General features: G+C 36.3%; 1 protein-coding gene across 8 annotated transcripts in view; it reads right to left on the minus strand.

The window, feature by feature from the left end:
• Nucleotides 1–19,735, minus strand: part of LOC120103895 (uncharacterized) — a 72,729-nt gene that overhangs the window by 30,647 nt on the left and 22,347 nt on the right. For all 8 annotated transcript variants that reach the window (XM_039114696.3, XM_039114695.3, XM_039114697.3 and 5 more), the window contains 2 exons: nucleotides 14,547–14,760; nucleotides 14,316–14,405 (listed from right to left, as the gene is read on the minus strand). In XM_039114696.3, coding sequence (XP_038970624.1) covers nucleotides 14,316–14,405; nucleotides 14,547–14,760 — 304 coding nt within the window. The remainder of the gene's footprint in view (nucleotides 1–14,315; nucleotides 14,406–14,546; nucleotides 14,761–19,735) is intronic.

A 19,735-nucleotide genomic window follows, 5' to 3' on the forward strand; every position in this document is an offset into this window, starting at 1 on the left:
AGCAAATAGAGACAAATGAACATTTTCTTAAGTTTTTAGAGTCGAGTATTTTTGTAATTTTCTAGATTTGCTGGACATGGACTGTCATAGGGCTCATGTTTTGTGTTTTAGGTTTATTTATATTTTGAGGCTTAATTTATGGTCCTTAGTGGGGTCTAATTAGTCAAAATTATAGATTTGTTATTTGGAATCCAAGTCCTCATAGGAGTAGGAGTATTAGAACTCTATAAATAGGGCTGTAATCTCTTATTATGAAGGAAATCAAAAATTTCAGAGATTTTTCCTAAGCAGTTATGCTTTCTTTTAGAGTTGTGTGATGCAAGTCTAACACTAGGTGTGATACCTATGGAATTCTAGGTGTGATTCCTAGAAAATCTCTCTTTTCTTCTTCTTTTTCTTTAATTATAGCACCCTAAAATCTCAAATTCAGATCTGATTACATCCCGACTAAACACTTGCAAGCAAAAGCAACAAATCCATAGCCACCCATCCATCAACTAGCCTTCAGATTTACAAAACAAACAAATTTTTATTCCCGTTTTTCTTTTCCCAGCCCACGTAAAATCCTCAAAACTTCTTCTTTTTGATCCTATTTTGCACCCAAATCGCTTCCCATACATATACCAACATAAAACCTAGCTTCTTACACAAAGTCCCTACCTTTTTTAGCCCAAAACAACCCATTCCCTGAATTTTCCCTAATCAAGGCTGTCCTACCCCACAATTTCTCGGTTCCATAATGGATTGCAGCCTAATATTAAGCAAGAAATGATTCCCCTAGTGGATAATGTTAGCCAGGCCTCCTATTGGCACTAGAGTTGGAAAAGTACCTTAGACATGTCATTAAGGTGTTTAGCTCGCAAGCCAAGCAGTCCCTTACCTAAAAGAAAGTGATAAACAATTAAGAGCTGGTAATTCTGCTCCCCCACTTTCCAACACAATAGTTTTAACACTAAACAGAAGGGGATGATGAAGTCAAGGATTTCGATCACATGGCATAATTTCTGGGAGTTTCAATGGAGAATATTCAAGCACCAAAACTATCTGATGGGCCAAATTGCTTCGAGTATTGAGTCTGTATTTATTCAGTCTTTAATTAGAGAATCAGCCATTAGGTTACTTGGCCCCTATGTAACAAACACTTTCTAGTTACTCAGTTATCAACTTCTTGACTTGTAAGTGATTTGGTCCCAATGTTATATATTATTTATTGGTTAGTTAATCCTCAAATCAGGGTAAGCTATATATATATAGGACATAGGCAAGCTAAAAGAATAGTCCTGAGTCATATTTTATATGTGAGTTTAATTAAGAAAGAGTGTATTCTTTGGCAAGGTTTGGACTCCTACCCCTCTGTTGCTTCCCTCTCTCAAACTCCATCCTACTCCCCCTATACTGCTTTCTTCTCTAATCTCTCTCCTCTCTTTGTTTCCTTGATTTCTTTCACCTCTTAGGCCTATCTACATTATTGCAAGCCATCCCCTTAATTATCCAGCATCAAGTTGGCATTAGAGGTAAATTGCTATATCATGGGGCACAATTTCAATCATGATGATCCAAGCCCTCAACCAATAGCTATCAGCATCGATGGATCCTATCATAGCATCAGAACTCTCTATAAATTTCTTCATATACCGAGTTCATATTTATTTAATTTTTAAGTATTAATTATTACATTACTTGGCCCTCAAGTAGCTTAGTCGTTAGTTACTTGGCCACCATATAAATTACTTGAGGTCAGTCTTCTGAAAGGTGGCTTCAGTATGCAGGCAGCCAAGGGAGCATATAGTGGATATGCGATATACGGCCCACACAAGCAGATACATGCAGTTACTATTTTTAGTATTTTACTAATTAAAAATAAATAAATTATATTAAATATAATAAAAATAGCAACAACAATATTAATATTTTATCAATAGACAAACAATATTAATAACAATGAACAATAATGAGTGTTTAATACCTAATAGCAAAATACTTATAACATAATTAACATATTAACATTATTAAATACATATATCAAGCCCAACTAAAATCTGCATCAAACAAAACCATCAGATTGAACTTGATTCATTTGTGAACCCATATAAGAAGTCATTACCTAGTTATGTTCCCAATAATTCGACATCCTGGAAGGGTTTCACCTGGGGACAGACCTAGGTGTTTTGCCTGTGTTTAGTTTGTGAGCATGCTAAGTGTGCCTATGTTTGCCTAAGCTTGCTTACAGCATCTCAATCAGATCCTCCCCATGGCTAAGTTTGCATGTGGCATCTCAATCAGTTATCCCATGTCATAGTGCAGATGGTTACCAGTTGTTAGACTAGAAGACCTATTGAACTAATTCCATTGCCTCCTCAGTCAAGGCCATTGGAACTTGTTGAATCCCTTAACCTTTTTCCAACCAACCCATCTTACCACCAATACCTCTACCTAATATATCCATATTCCCTTTTCTTCTCTTCCTACACCATTCATTCCGCATTTGACTTCAACTTTAAAGAAGAGAGAAAAGATAAATAAGAAGGGAAAAATATTTATGACAAACAATTTTACATGCATGGAAGGAGATTGAGAATTTCTCAAGCGGCATGGTTGTGAAAAAACTAAGGCAATAGAAATTACATAGGAAAAACTCTCGAAGCTTAAATCAGACCAATATGAGAAATACTAGAGTCTTCATGCACCCAGATTGATCTCTTCCAAGCCGCAGAGAGTAATTGTTCAAGGTTGCAGAAACATGTACTGCACTATCTATACAAAGACACATATATAAATGTGTACATATATGATGAGATAAATTTGATCTTAAATATTAACAGCTTCCTAAAATAAAAGATCCCTTGCATGGAGCATTTTATGGAGAAGATCCCATTATTTCTGTATCAATTTCCTAAAGTGTGATTCAAAAATGTTGAATCAGTGATATGTTCAAACTTAAATAATCGTAGGCTTTAGTGTTTAACAATAGGATAGTAATTCAATTTTTTTTTTTGATAGCCTTGACAATAGTAACCAGGTGCCTAGGCTTCAGATACATTTAGACCAGCCAAATAAACCTTTTAAGCAATAATCTGTATCTTTCAACCTAGCAACGTTTTGAAAGAGTAGATGCCCTACAAGCCAATCGCAATATGTATTGCGAAAGGTTTTTTGTTTTGATTTGTCCAAATCATGTACATGACATTTAAATATGAATAAAGGCGTTATGTTTTATCATATGCTGTTGATTATATTTATGATAAACTCCTTAGATTAGGGCAATGGTTTTAAGACTATGATGAGATCATACTAGTGAGACTTAAAATCCTAAAATCCTAATCTTAAATATTCCCAGTCATTGGTACATTGAGTCGGGGATCAATGATTACCGGAAAGACTGGCATGTCTTATGTATGCTCGATGCAGAGGATGATTGATCTCACAATCATTTGTGTGGAGACACTAATACAAAGATGTGGGTGCTCATTAGAGGAATGAGTTCACTGAATTGACCTACAAAGAGAAATCTTATGAAGTCTTACTTACATGTCAAAAGATGATTCTCTTAGTGGGAGTTGTGCAACTGATCCTATGACCTGAGATCACCATGGTATCTTGTGCACATGAACCCATATTTTGGTTTACACTCATTCATGACAATAAGTTATGTACGAGGTCTTCTGGATATGGTGAATTGTGTACGAAGATTATGAGTAGGTCAACAAGGAATTAATCACTTCTAGTAAGAGAAGATAGCATCCTATTTATTCTAATCATATGATAATTCAGGAAACCTTTGATCAAAGTAGAATGAAAATTAGAAAGAGTTTCTAATGTTTCATTATTTGAATTATCATTAAAAGATTGAGAAAAATATGAATATGAAATTGAGTTTGACATATATTCATACTCATATGCATTTTTGGGATGCAGTTTGATTAAAGGATTGAATTGCATGGTAACTTGCCACTGAAGGGTATTTTTGGTATTTCAACCAAATTCCATATTTTCCGGGTAGACATGACACGTTGCTAGACGTCAATCTTGTTTTATAGGTTTGATCAAATTAAAGAGTTAATTCGATCACCAATTTGAAAGGATTCTAATTGTTAAGTTCGGGTTCGCGCAGTTTGGACTTAAATCGATTAGAAGAGTTCTAATCAAGTTGGGTCAACTCGCACTCACACCTATTGCTGGCTAAGTATGGAACCCAATGGGTCACACACAAGAAAACTTATCAAGGGTCTAATTGGATTAGATCATGTTTGCAAGATAAACATCCTAGCAGGTGTTGCAAACCTTAGCTCCTAATTCGAATTGGATTCGAATCTGATTCGAATTGGATTCGAATCTGATTCTTAATTGATCTAATTTGATTAGATCAAATTCTAATATGGGTTAGCCAAGAGTTGGCACCTAATTGGCTTGGTTTGAGTCTAATTGGATTAGATTTAATAAATCATTCAATCTAGACCGTTAGATCTTGATCTACCGTTGGATGAAGACATAATGGAGAGTTGGTTTAACCCAATTGGATTGGGTTAGAGGATGGCTACCATAATTGACCATTGGATCTTAATCCCACCATTGGATGAAGACATAATGGGTCAAGTGAATGGCACCTTGCATTGGAGCCCTTGGATCATCATCATGAAAGATCAAGAGGTGAGGCGTGATGGACATGTGATTAGCATGTGATGTTGACTTGGTCAAAATATGGCACCACATGAAAGGACACATCATTTGATACACCTCCTCACTTGATCTGCACCTCCTCTTATTTGATATGGCCCTTTAGATGATGCCCTTTCATGAGAGGATGTGTGGATGGGATGCATCCCTTGGAGATGCATCCCTACACCTATTATAAATAGGTTAGCACTCCATGGGTTTCATCATTCCAATTCCACCCCACTCCTCTTTTCTTTCTTTCTTACATTAGTTTCTTTCTTTCTAGCATTGCTTCTAGTGTGTCCTAAGCCAAGACAAGGTGGTCTTCTTTAGGACAAAAGGATTAGAAGTGATTTTAGAAGGCTAAAGGAAAATAGAAAGGAAGGAAAGCAAGCCATTAGAGTTCTTTAGAAGAATTCTGCATTAAGGATCAAAAGTCTTTGGAGCTAAAGTCTTGATCAAGTTTTCGTGTGGATCACCATTGGAGGGCGGACACTTGGACGCCTCGTGAAAATTGTACACTTTGGATTAGCGTTTGAGGTATTCTACTAATTCTGCATTTATTTTATATCATTTGATTGTAATCATTAAGGTGATCTAGGCTTAAAAGGGTTTCATGCATAGGGACTTTATTAAGAAATTTTTAAAATCCCTAGCTTCCGCTGCGCATTATAACATGCTAAAACCCTACAGTGGTATCAGAGCCATCCTTAATTGGTTCAATCAAATAATTATGTATGATGTATGATTATTAATTTACTATGAGATAGTAATGTCATATGCTTAGAGAAATGCTGAAATGTATGATTAATATATGATATGTTATGTAATAAAATATCATGATATGAAATTTTCCATATGAAAATATGTTGAAGCATGTTAATTAATTGCTTATGATTTATACATGCTATGAGATAGCCATGATGCATAATAGTTTATTTTAGACATGTTAAATGTATGTTACAATTAAAGAATGTGCTAGAGACTAGTAAGCCCTCAATAAAAATTATATTAAGTCATAGTGTTGAAAAACTTTGAGCTAACCCATTCTAGAACAATTAATCTAATTGGTGTCTAAGGAAAGCACTAAAGGTGGTTACTTAATTAGGACCTTACTCTCTGAGTAAGGGGAGCCTCCCACCTGCTTACCTGGCCAATTGTTTGATTGCCTATTATGGATAAGCTTAATATTGATATAACACTATTGATAGCCTTCCTTCATGCCTCGATATTATTATGTCAAGATCCATGCTAGTTTGTTGTGCTAACACAAGACTTGCAATGGAGACTGATGTTATACTGTCTTGGTGCATTAAGATGCTTATGGCATATTTTAATATATTGCCTTGTTGTGCAACCACAAGGGCAATATTATTCGAATATGACTATATGGAAATGAAGGGTTTGACTTAACTAAAATATTATTGTTTGTTGTGCTAACACAAGGCAATAAGTATTTTAAGAGGACAAGATAAAGTTGAGAATTGCATGAGATGCAATTGGAAAGAGTTTCCTACCTTTGAACTCATAAGAGTTTGTTGTGTAAACACAAGGCTTTTTATGATGAATTAGGATCTCAACCCTACTAAGAAAAATTATATTTTCACGTTTATCATAGGGGAGGGCTATGATATTCGATAAAAATAGTAGGAGACAAATTAGATTAAAGTCCTTATCTAGTTGCAAACATGTCATCATGATTGGTCTGCTTATATTAGTTTTGTTCTTGCATATGTAGAATTATTAAATGGCTTCTTCACTTTCACTAAGAGGCATCTTAGATGCCAACAAGTTGACCGGACCAAACTATGTGGACTGGTTGAGGAATTTAAAGATAGTACTCACTCAGGAGAAAATTTCCTATATACTTGAAACCCCTGATCTTGGAGATCTAGGGGATGATGCTACAGAAGAGGAGGTTGCCGCACATAAGATGTGGAAAAATGACAGTGTGACTGTCAAATGTATCATACTTGCCTCTATGAACAATGAATTACAGAGGCAACATGAAGGCATGGACACTCAATCCATACTTCTCAATTTAAAAGAGTTGTATGGAGAACAAAGCAGGACTGCTAGGTATGAGACATCTAAGCAGTTGTTCCGTGCTAGAATGAATGAAGGAACTCCAGTGCAAAACCATGTTCTTATGGTTATAGACTTGATCACCAGATTAAGTCAATTAGGTTTTGCTATGGATAGTGAGCTCAGTCAGGATTTGATCCTGCAATCACTGCCTGATTCATTCTCTCAGTTTGTTGTGAACTTTCACATGAACAAGCTGAACACCTCCCTGCCCGAGCTGTTAAATATGCTCAAAACAGCTGAAGGGCATATTAAGAAGGATAAAGGTCCACTCCTTCTTATAAATAGCACCTCTATGAGAAAATCGGAAAATAAGGGTTCTAAGAAACGATTGAACCCCAAGAGTAGCATCAAAAAGAAAAAAGGAAAGAAAAACTCCGGATCAAGTACCTGTTTTCATTGCGGCAAAGCTGGCCACTGGAAAAGGAATTGCAAGAGTTTTCTTGCAAGTATGAAGACCGATGCAAGAGTTGCATCAAAAGGTATGTTTATGTTACATGCCAACTTGTCATTAAGTTCTTCAAATTCAAATTCATGGGTATTGGATACCGGCTGTGGTTTTCACATTTGCAAATCTTTGCATGGACTACAGAAAATTAAAATTTTGAAGAAAGGTGACTTCGAGCTGTATGGCGCTGGAGGAGAGTCCATCCAGGCTGAAGCTGTTGGAACCTACAACTTGGAATTGCCTTCGGGAAAGCTCCTACAATTAAAAAATTGTTATTATATGCCCAAAATTATTAGAAATGTAATTTCCATTCCTTTGTTATTAAAGAAAGGTTTTGAAATTAATGGAAAGGGCAATGGTTGCTCTATTTATTTTTCTAATAAGCATCTTTGCAATGGCATTATGGAAAATGGTCTTCTAGTTTTATTACTTAATGACAATGTCTTTCATATTAATAAAAGCAATAAAAGAAAGAGAGAGGAAGTGAATAATACCCTCCTTTGGCATTGCCGACTTGGTCACATAAGTGAATCAAGAATTAACAAGTTATACAAAGAAGAGTTCTTTGATCCTTATGATTATGAATCATTAGGAACTTGTGAATCTTGTCTTATGGGAAAAATGACCAAGTCTCCATTCACTGGACATGGAGAAAGGGCAAGTGAGTTATTAGGACTTATACATACAGATGTATGTGGTCCTATGACAACTCCAGCTAGAGGTGGATACTCTTACTTCATCACATTCACTGATGATTTATCAAGGTTCGGATTTGTGTATCTTATGAAACATAAATACGAAGCCTTTGATAAGTTTAAAGAGTATCAAAGTATGGTTTAAAAACAAACCGGAAAGTGTATTAAAATCCTTCAATCTGATCGAGGAGGTGAATACCTTTCTAGTGAATTTTTAAATCATCTTAAAGAAAAGGGCATTCTCTCTGAATGGACACCTCCGTATACGCCACAACTAAATGGTGTAGCTGAACGGAGGAATCGTACTCTATTAGATATGGTAAGGTCCATGATGTGCTTTACAGATCTTCCTATTTCCTTCTGGGGTTATGCCTTAGAAACTGCTACATATGTGCTAAACAGGATACCTTCAAAATCTGTATCTAGTACTCCATATGAGATATGGAGAGGTAGAAAGCCCAATCTTAAATATTTTAAAATATGGGGCTGCCAAGCATATGTCAAAAGAAATTTTGGACATAAGCTAAGTGCTAGATCAGATAAATGTACATTTATAGGTTATTCCAAAGAAAGTATTGGATATCTCTTCTATCACCCTACTGAACAAAAGGTATTTGTTAGTAGGCATGCCACTTTCTTAGAAAAAGAGTTTATCTTAGAAAAGGGCAGTGAAAGAAGAATTGAACTTAATGAAGTTCAAGACCTACAAATAGAAACACAAGAAATTCTTCAACCAGATGTACCCATTGATGAAGTACAACCACAACACACATCTCCTCTCCAAAGGTCAGATAGAGTGCGAAATGCACCTAAGAGGTATGGGTTTATCATTGAGAATGATGAAGCCCACATCATCGAAAATGATGATCCTCTGACCTATTCGGAAGCTATCATGAGTAATGACTCTAACAAATGGATAGAAGCTATGAAATCCGAAATAGACTCTATGTATACCAACCAAGTATGGACTTTGGTTGATGCACCAGAAGGTGTTAACCCTATAGGTTGCAAATGGGTCTATAAGAAGAAGATTGGAGCAGATGGCCAAGTAGAAACCTACAAGGCTAGATTGGTGGCAAAAGATTTCAGGCAAAAGCAAGGAATTGACTATGATGAAATTTTTTCACCAGTTGCCATGCTTAAATCTATTCGGATTTTGCTTGCAATAGCTGCATACTATGATTATGAAATTTGGCAGATGAATGTCAAAACCGCCTTCCTTAATGGTTATCTTGAGGAAGAGGTTTACATGACACAGCCAGAGGGATTTGTCTCAAGTGGGAGAGCAAATCAAGTATGCAAGCTTAAGAGATCCATTTATGGATTAAAGCAAGCATCGAGGAGTTGGAACATCCGTTTTGATACAACAGTCAAAGAGTTTGGTTTTATCAAAAATGTGGATGAACCATGTGTGTACAAGAAGACTAGTGGGAGTGCCGTTGTCTTCTTAATATTGTATGTAGATGACATACTAATCATTGGAAATAATATTCCAATGTTACAATCGGTCAAGACTTGGCTATCAAAAAGCTTTTCCATGAAAGACTTGGGAGAAGCATCCTATATACTTGGTATAAAGATCTATAGGGATAGATCTAAAAGGATGCTAGGCTTGTCCCAGTCTAAGTACATAGATCGTGTGCTAAAAAGATTCAGCATGGAAGGAAGTAAAAGAGGTTACTTACCTATGAGTCATGGCATACGTCTCTCTAAGAAGATGTCTCCTAAGACATCTGAAGAGAGGAATAGAATGAATTCTATTCCCTATGCTTCGGCAGTAGGATCAATTATGTATGCTATGCTATGTACTAGGCCTGATGTTGCTTATGCCTTAGGCATAACAAGCAGATTCCAGGCTGATCCAGGAGAAAATCATTGGATAGCTGTGAAAAATATTCTTAAGTACTTAAGAAGGACTAAAGATATTTTTCTAGTTTATGGAGGATCTGAGTTGAAACTAGAAGGATTTTTTGATTCTAGTTTTCAATCAGATCCAGATGATAGCAAGTCCACTTCAGGGTATGTCTTTACCCTAAATGGTAGTGCAGTGAGCTGGAAGAGTTCCAAGCAGCAAACTGTAGCTGACTCAACTACTGAGGCAGAATACATCGCTGTAAGTGAAGCCGCTAAGGAAGCTGTCTGGATGAAGAAGTTCATCGCTGAGTTGGGAGTAGTTCCTGAGATTGCTGGACCAGTTTCAGTTTATTGTGACAACACTGGAGCTGTTACTCAAGCAAAGGAACCAAGATCTCATCACAAATCCAAGCACATTCTAAGACGCTTCCACCTCGTTCGAGAGATCGTCGAGAGACAAGACATAGTCATTGAACGAGTAGACACAAAGAACAACTTAGCAGACCCGTTCACTAAAGCTCTACCACAACAGCAGTTCGATCGCCACCTCGATTGTATGGGGATAAAATATAAGAGCGATTGGCTTTAGTGCAAGTGGGAGATTGAAAGAGTAGATGCCCTACAAGCCAATCGCAATATGTATTGCGAAAGGTTTTTTGTTTTGATTTGTCCAAATCATGTACATGACATTTAAATATGAATAAAGGCGTTATGTTTTATCATATGCTGTTGATTATATTTATGATAAACTCCTTAGATTAGGGCAATGGTTTTAAGACTATGATGAGATCATACTAGTGAGACTTAAAATCCTAAAATCCTAATCTTAAATATTCCCAGTCATTGGTACATTGAGTCGGGGATCAATGATTACCGGAAAGACTGGCATGTCTTATGTATGCTCGATGCAGAGGATGATTGATTTCACAATCATTTGTGTGGAGACACTAATACAAAGATGTGGGTGCTCATTAGAGGAATGAGTTCACTGAATTGACCTACAAAGAGAAATCTTATGAAGTCTTACTTACATGTCAAAAGATGATTCTCTTAGTGGGAGTTGTGCAACTGATCCTATGACCTGAGATCACCATGGTATCTTGTGCACATGAACCCATATTTTGGTTTACACTCATTCATGACAATAAGTTATGTACAAGGTCTTCTGGATATGGTGAATTGTGTACGAAGATTATGAGTAGGTCAACAAGGAATTAATCACTTCTAGTAAGAGAAGATAGCATCCTATTTATTCTAATCATATGATAATTCAGGAAACCTTTGATCAAAGTAGAATGAAAATTAGAAAGAGTTTCTAATGTTTCATTATTTGAATTATCATTAAAAGATTGAGAAAAATATGAATATGAAATTGAGTTTGACATATATTCATACTCATATGCATTTTTGGGATGCAGTTTGATTAAAGGATTGAATTGCATGGTAACTTGCCACTGAAGGGTATTTTTGGTATTTCAACCAAATTCCATATTTTCCGGGTAGACATGACACGTTGCTAGACGTCAATCTTGTTTTATAGGTTTGATCAAATTAAAGAGTTAATTCGATCACCAATTTGAAAGGATTCTAATTGTTAAGTTCGGGTTCGCGCAGTTTGGACTTAAATCGATTAGAAGAGTTCTAATCAAGTTGGGTCAACTCGCACTCACACCTATTGCTGGCTAAGTATGGAACCCAATGGGTCACACACAAGAAAACTTATCAAGGGTCTAATTGGATTAGATCATGTTTGCAAGATAAACATCCTAGCAGGTGTTGCAAACCTTAGCTCCTAATTCGAATTGGATTCGAATCTGATTCGAATTGGATTCGAATCTGATTCTTAATTGATCTAATTTGATTAGATCAAATTCTAATATGGGTTAGCCAAGAGTTGGCACCTAATTGGCTTGGTTTGAGTCTAATTGGATTAGATTTAATAAATCATTCAATCTAGACCGTTAGATCTTGATCTACCGTTGGATGAAGACATAATGGAGAGTTGGTTTAACCCAATTGGATTGGGTTAGAGGATGGCTACCATAATTGACCATTGGATCTTAATCCCACCATTGGATGAAGACATAATGGGTCAAGTGAATGGCGCCTTGCATTGGAGCCCTTGGATCATCATCATGAAAGATCAAGAGGTGAGGCGTGATGGACATGTGATTAGCATGTGATGTTGACTTGGTCAAAATATGGCACCACATGAAAGGACATATCATTTGATACACCTCCTCACTTGATCTGCACCTCCTCTTATTTGATATGGCCCTTTAGATGATGCCCTTTCATGAGAGGATGTGTGGATGGGATGCATCCCTTGGAGATGCATCCCTACACCTATTATAAATAGGTTAGCACTCCATGGGTTTCATCATTCCAATTCCACCCCACTCCTCTTTTCTTTCTTTCTTACATTAGTTTCTTTCTTTCTAGCATTGCTTCTAGTGTGTCCTAAGCCAAGACAAGGTGGTCTTCTTTAGGACAAAAGGATTAGAAGTGATTTTAGAAGGCTAAAGGAAAATAGAAAGGAAGGAAAGCAAGCCATTAGAGTTCTTTAGAAGAATTCTGCATTAAGGATCAAAAGTCTTTGGAGCTAAAGTCTTGATCAAGTTTTCGTGTGGATCACTATTGGAGGGCGGACACTTGGACGCCTCGTGAAAATTGTACACTTTGGATTAGCGTTTGAGGTATTCTACTAATTCTGCATTTATTTTATATCATTTGATTGTAATCATTAAGGTGATCTAGGCTTAAAAGGGTTTCATGCATAGGGACTTTATTAAGAAATTTTTAAAATCCCTAGCTTCCGCTGCGCATTATAACATGCTAAAACCCTACACGTTTTTCTTTTTTTTTTGTGGGAGGACAACTTAGCATCTTTTGCTAATGTGATCGTGCTAAAAGAAGGCTGGAGGATAGCCTTGACCAGGCAGGGTAGCAGGAGAAGCATGTATTAAAGTATCACAAGACCAGGTGACCAGATAGCAATTGTTTGCATTATGTTACACGCAGAAGGTGTAGGAGAAGACACAAGCATGGGTGATGGGCCCATTGTAAGACCAAACTAATGATGGTTTGGGCAACGCTATATTCAGGAAGGTGCAGATGTGATGTTGAACATTGTTGGGAGGTATCACATTTTAAGCCCAACAACAAATGGGTTATGTTGCATGCAAAAAGGATCAGATTTAGTGCTACAACACTGGCATGAGGTATTGTGTTCAAGGACCAAATAAAAATATACTGACAAATATATACATGGTTGTCTTGCAAAAAGTGTATGTACATTGAGTATGAAACAAGCAAGCTTTAACATTTACAATTTTGAAGAAGATTTGGTTTCCAAAGACAGTTCCTACATATAGATCAAACTTCAGTGCCTACACATTCAAAATCCTGCACAAAAATAGCAAGCTGACAGCAAATCCTATGCAATACAGGCCCACTGGTCATGTTGAAGCTGGGCTCAGATATGTCAATATTTGCCAAGAGAACCTACAGCTAGATCTACCCAACACTATGGAAAACCAACATTTTCTGCCAGAATAATAAAGTGGTTTCAAAACTCAAATCAACCCAGAAACTCAATATGCAATCCCAAGCCAGTTTTGTATCAGCTTATGTGCCAAGTCAGACCTAGGACCATTTTACTGGCATGGGCCACATCGCTATCATACAACAGAAACAGTATGAACTACACTCAAGCTCCTTTATCAATCATGATTTTATTTTGATATCCTCATGCAGGATATCAAGGAATTCATAATGCAGACTTTTCTGATAAATCAAAAATTCACTCAATGGATTTTTTTAGCAAAAGGGATAAGATTTAATATTGTGATGACTTCTCCACATGGCTCGCTTCATAAAATGTGTATTCAGAATTTTTTGTTTCAAAAAAAGAAAAACAAGGCTGCAAACTGCTTTCTGTATTTGCATAACATGAATATTCATCTTTCTTATATTATTATCCCCAAATATAAGCCTACACTTCTCTATTATAAGATTTGTAAAACTTCTGATCAGCATTCACTTGTACCACCCCGAATCGGGCAACCGCCAGGTTCGGGGTGTACCAAACCATACCAAAAGCGGACCGGCATAATTCCACCCCTCAATTCGATAAAGCAGGCGAGGGAGGGGGAGAGGGAGAAGGAGAGAGGAAAAGAGAGAGAGAAAGGGACGGAGGGAGAGGGAGGCCGAGAGAGATGGTGGAAGGGACAAAAGCCCTCGTCAAAAACAATGACCCCTATTGTGTTCCGAAACAAGGCGCCATTTTTTATTTTGCCTACTTGAACTGAAGTCAGCAGCCGACTTCAGTTCAAGTTTCCCTCTCTCTCCCTCCCTTCCTTGCTCTCCCTCTCCCTCCCTTTTCCTCTCTCCTTCTCCCTCTCCCTCTCTCTCTAGATCTCCCTTTGTCGGTATGCCCTAGAACACAGCAAGGCATAGTATCGCACCATACCAGTACAACCAACCTTACTTCTGATGCTACCTGGTGCATGGTCAACATCAAAGGAAATAAAGCAGGAAAAGTACAGCTAAAAAGTTCATGAAGAAATACCACCAAATACCTGAATTAAATAGCTTTTCCAACTCCAAATGCGTATAGGATATATCCCTTCATTGCATTTTTGGCATTTCAAAGCCAAGAGCCGATACCACTGTCACACATCAGTTGCACTTTGAGATGCATGCAAGAAAGAATGATGAAATCCAAGACGATAAACTTTAATAAGTATTTAACAATACTAGACAATTTAGCGCACATAACCTCCAACACAATTCATTCTTTTGAACCGTACCTCCATCGAACAAACAGCATCAATTGCAGCTGCAACAGTAGGTGCTGAGTATCCAAATGGTGATACATAGCCTGCATTGCGTTCTCTCTCATATTTTATAGCTTCATAGTAAACTCTCCTCCTGGATATAGTTCCAAGATAAAGGGCAGAACCAAACAGAGCACCAAATGAAGCTCCTTTTCTACATTCAGCCTTCCGTAACTTCTCATGTAACCTGTTCAACATATCAGGCAAAAGTACTCTTCAGGTTTCTGAACACCAAAATGAAGCATTGCTTCCACATAATAAACTGCCTGTTGAATGATAACAGGCATGCCAATATTGTCATATCTGTGACTCAAGTTGGAAAATCGCATCATAAATCAGATTGTTCAGTAACCTCTCAGAAACAATGAATAATAATATAATGTTGTATAAGAATACTGATAATAACATGAACTAAATTACAAAATAAAACAAAAAAAAAAATTGACATAATAGGTTTGATACAAGACGAATGAAGTTTGCATCCATCAGTCACCAATCTGAGTCCATTTTTATTCATGACTAAGGTGACATGTCTAGCTCTGCTGCTACAATGTGAATGCCCAGATTGTGTCTCAACTTGCGTTTCCATCATGCATGATTATTATCTTCCCAGTACTTTGTTTTGTGTCAATTCAAGAGAATTAGAGCGAATACCAATTTTGGCACCAATTACATAAGATATTTTACCTAATGTATTATAATTTCTCCTTTTTGACATTAAAATTAAACCAAAGTGACAAGCTTTTGATATGTTTCATTGCATAATGGTAAACATGATAATGGATCCATCATCTGGACAAGAATATATATAGAACTTCTAATGTAGGACAGACTTGATTATGGAAAATTCAGGGATGATTAATGGGCAGTTTTGAGCTAAAAGGGTAGGGAAATTGTGTAAGAAGCTGAGGTTTATGTTGCTATATGGATGGGGAGCGAATTGGGTTCAAAATAAAGCAAAACGATGCAGTTTTAAGGGTTTTAAGTAAGCTGGAAGTAGAAAAAATGGGAACAAAATTTTGGATTTTTTGTATGAATACCCTCCTAAATATCAAATTTTGCATAAATACCCTTCTAAAATTGATATTTGCATGTATACCCTCTTAAAACACTTGTTTTGCTATTCTACCCTTTTTTATTCTTGTCTTTGCATATGTACCCATGCTATCTAATGCCGTTAAAAAATTAACGGTATCAAATTAAAATGACTAAAATATCCATAATGGGTAGACGTGCAAATAGAAATATTTATATGGGTATACAATCAATCACGATCACAATCCCAATAGCAGAAAAAAAAGACAGGGACAGTAGCGTAATTTTAAAAAAATATTTTATTTTTAATTAATATAAATATGGTTTTTTCTTAACATCATTAGAACAACCATTATATTAGGGGCAATTGTACAATAACAGAGTTTTACGAGGGTATACATAAAAATAGCAATTTTGGAAGGGTATTCGTGCAAAATCCGATATTTAGAAGGGTATCCATGCAAAAAAAGCCTAAAATTTTTGTTTGTTTTGTGAATTTGAAGGATAAATGATGGATGGGTGGATATGGGTTTTGTTGCTTTTGGTTATTAACAAGATACACCGTCTCAGTACCGGGCCCCATACTAGTGCCACGCTATCACTATGTCGACATGGTACAATACAGAGCTGGTTCGGCATATTGAGTATCGATACGCCCCTATACCGTATACCGACGCCAAAGCGGTATGGTACGGTACTCCCCATACCGTACGATTTGGTACGCCCAATACCGTACGATTTGGTACAGAATAGCGTATCATGGTTGCTAGGGTTTAGTGGAGACAGAATCAAATCTGAATTTGAGGTTTTAGGGTGTTGTAGTTAAAGAAAAAGAAGAAAAGACAGATGTTCCAGGCACCACATTTAGAATCCCGTAGGCACCACACCTAGGTTAGAATTGCATCACACAACTCTACAAGAAAGCACAATTTCTTAGGAAAAATCTCTAAAATTTTTTACTCCAATAAGGAGATAATACTCCTACTATTTTTACACATCACTTGATTCTTTGCTCTATCTTTAAGGGAGATAAAATAAGAGAAGCCCACAAAGCAAAAATATGAGTTTTTTTGCTACTATTTTAGAACAAAATAAATTTTGAGATGGGATCTATCATGTCCCTTATCCGAAATTACGAGATAGGGACATGGCAATTGCCGCATACTCATAGGGCTCTTCTCCCACAAGCATGCAATGCTATCATCATGATATCATAATAATTCATCCGAATACAACCAAAGCAACTAAAATCCAAATTCCAATAATTAATAAATCCAACTAACAAGAGACACTCAGAATTTTGTTCATGAGAGTTTTACATCGATTATTCTTCAAACACTAATCAAAATAAGAAACCTATAAAATGTTTCTAATGCCAAACTATGAAAGCAATACTAACTCTGAGCTACACCTCACGATCGGCCCTTGCTTCTAATACACATCTATAGAGTACCTTGTCAACGACTAATTCTTTAAATCTGTAAGGAAACAAGACATCGGATAATAAGCTTAACAACCCAGTAAGTATGATGGGATCTATCATGTCTCGGATCCAAAATTACGAGATAGGGACATGACAATTGCCGCATACTCATAGGGCTCTTCTCCCACAAGCATGCAACGCTATCATCATGATATCATAATAATTCAGCCGAATACAACCAAAAAAACTAAAATCCAAATTCTAATAATTAATAAATCCAACTAACAAGAGACATTCAGAATTTTGTTCATGAGAGTTTTACATCGATTATTCTTCAAACACTGATCAAAATAAGAAACCTATAAAATGTTTCTAATGCCAAACTATGAAAGCAATACTAACTCTAAGCTACACCTCACGATCGGCTCTTGCTTCTAATACACATCTATAGAGTACCTTGTCAACAACTAATTCTTTAAATCTGTAAGAAAACAAGACATCGGATAATAAGCTCAACAACCCAGTAAGTAATGATGGGATCTATCGTGTCCCGGATCCAAAATTACGAGATAGGGACATGACAATTGCCGCATACTCATAGGGCTCTTGCTTCTAATACACATCTATAGAGTACCTTGTCAACAACTAATTCTTTAAATCTGTAAGAAAACAAGACATCGGATAATAAGCTCAACAACCTAGTAAGCAATGATGGGATCTATCATGTCCCGAATCTAAAATTACGAGATAGGGACATGACAATTGCCGCATACTCATAGGGCTCTTCTCCCACAAGCATGCAACGCTATAATCATGATATCATAATAATTCAGCCGAATACAACCAAAGCAACTAAAATCCAAATTCTAATAATTAATAAATCCAACTAACAAGAGACATTCAGAATTTTGTTCATGAGAGTTTTACATCGATTATTCTTCAAACACTGATCAAAATAAGAAACCTATAAAATGTTTCTAATGCCAAACTATGAAAGCAATACTAATTCTGAGCTACACCTCACGATCGGCTCTTGCTTCTAATACACACCTATAGAATACCTTGTCAACGACTAATTCTTTAAATCTGTAAGGAAACAAGACATCGGATAATAAGCTCAACAATCCAGTAAGTAATGATGGGATCTATCATGTCCCGGATCCGAAATTACGAGATAGGGACATGGCAATTGCCGCATACTCATAGTGCTCTTTTCCCATATGCATGCAACGCTACCATCATGATATCATAATAATTCAACCGAATACAACCAAAGCAACTAAAATCCAAATTCCAATAATTAATAAATCCAACTAACAAGAGACGTTCAGAATTTTGTTCATGAGAGTTTTACATCGATTATTCTTCAAACACTGATCAAAATAAGAAACCTATAAATGTTTCTATACCAAACTATGAAAGCAATACTAAATCAGAGCTACACCTCACGATTGGCTCTTGCTTCTAATACACATCTATAGAGTACCTTATCAATGACCAATTCTTTAAATCTGTAAGGAAAGAAGACATCGGATAACAAGCTCAACAACCCAATAAGTAATGATGAACAACTTAACTAGATAATTCACATAATAAATTAAATAAATAAATTTATGGATAATATGCAATATAAACAAAAGCATTACATAATACCAAACAAATCTAGAATATCCAGTATTGCTCAAATACTCATATTCTTAATACTAAGTTCAATTTGAAAATATCATGTTCAACTCAACAACCTTTTAACTCAAGGTACGCCGTCTCGGTACTGGGCTCCATACCGATGCTATCTTATAACTATGTCGGTACCTCGGTACAAGGTCCAGTTCGATATACAGTGTCGGTACCCCCCCTCCCCCCTACCACATACCGGTACTGAACCAAAATCGTATAGTACGCCCTGTACCATCTGATTTAGTATGGTATGCTGTAAATTGTTTTAACTATTAGCGCATCATCTCTATGGCAGGGCCCATATATCACATTTAGACCTCGTAGAGTAGGTCCAAAGTACCGCGTTTAACCCCTATAAAGTAGGTGTATAATACAGCACTCAACCCCTGCAGTATAGGTCCATAGTACCATATTTAATCCAATGGAGTAAGTCCATTTTAGCACACTTAACCCCTACGGAGCAAGTCCATACTAATCAAGTCCCAGAATGGTCAAAGTACCAAAGTTTAACCGAATCGATAATATAGTCTAGCTGAGAGTCCAAATCCAAAACATGTTAGAGGTCTTTACAAAATCATATATATTTTATTCTAATCCAAATATGCATATTCCAAATAAAATCAATAAACAACTTGCATAATATTCCATAATAAAAATATTACCTCTGAATTACAAATTTAATTTCCATTCAAACATAGTTCCATAAAATTATAAATCGCAAGTAAATCAACTTATAATTTATTTAATGTAAAAATATATTCAGAATAATTATTTGAAAAATCTAGAAAAGATGGATCATTACTTACCCTACAGTAGATATACAAATCCAAATAAATTCTAAAAATTTCCCAATAAAAATTTTGATTTAAGAAGCTGTTGTGTAATAACCCCTTATTGGACTTCTTGTTCAAACGGTTATACATCTACATGGAATCAAGTCCAACAATTAGAAAAGATTACAAAGGAAATACGAGCAATTTTAGAAAACTAGGAGGAAGAGTTGAAGAAAGGGAACAGGGTTGGCCGA

This window comes from Phoenix dactylifera, chromosome 10 (genome assembly GCF_051530095.1).
Source record: "Phoenix dactylifera cultivar Ajwa chromosome 10, Ajwa_hap1_PhDact_Kaust_v1.1, whole genome shotgun sequence".
In the NCBI taxonomy this organism is placed as follows: Eukaryota; Viridiplantae; Streptophyta; class Magnoliopsida; order Arecales; family Arecaceae; genus Phoenix; species Phoenix dactylifera.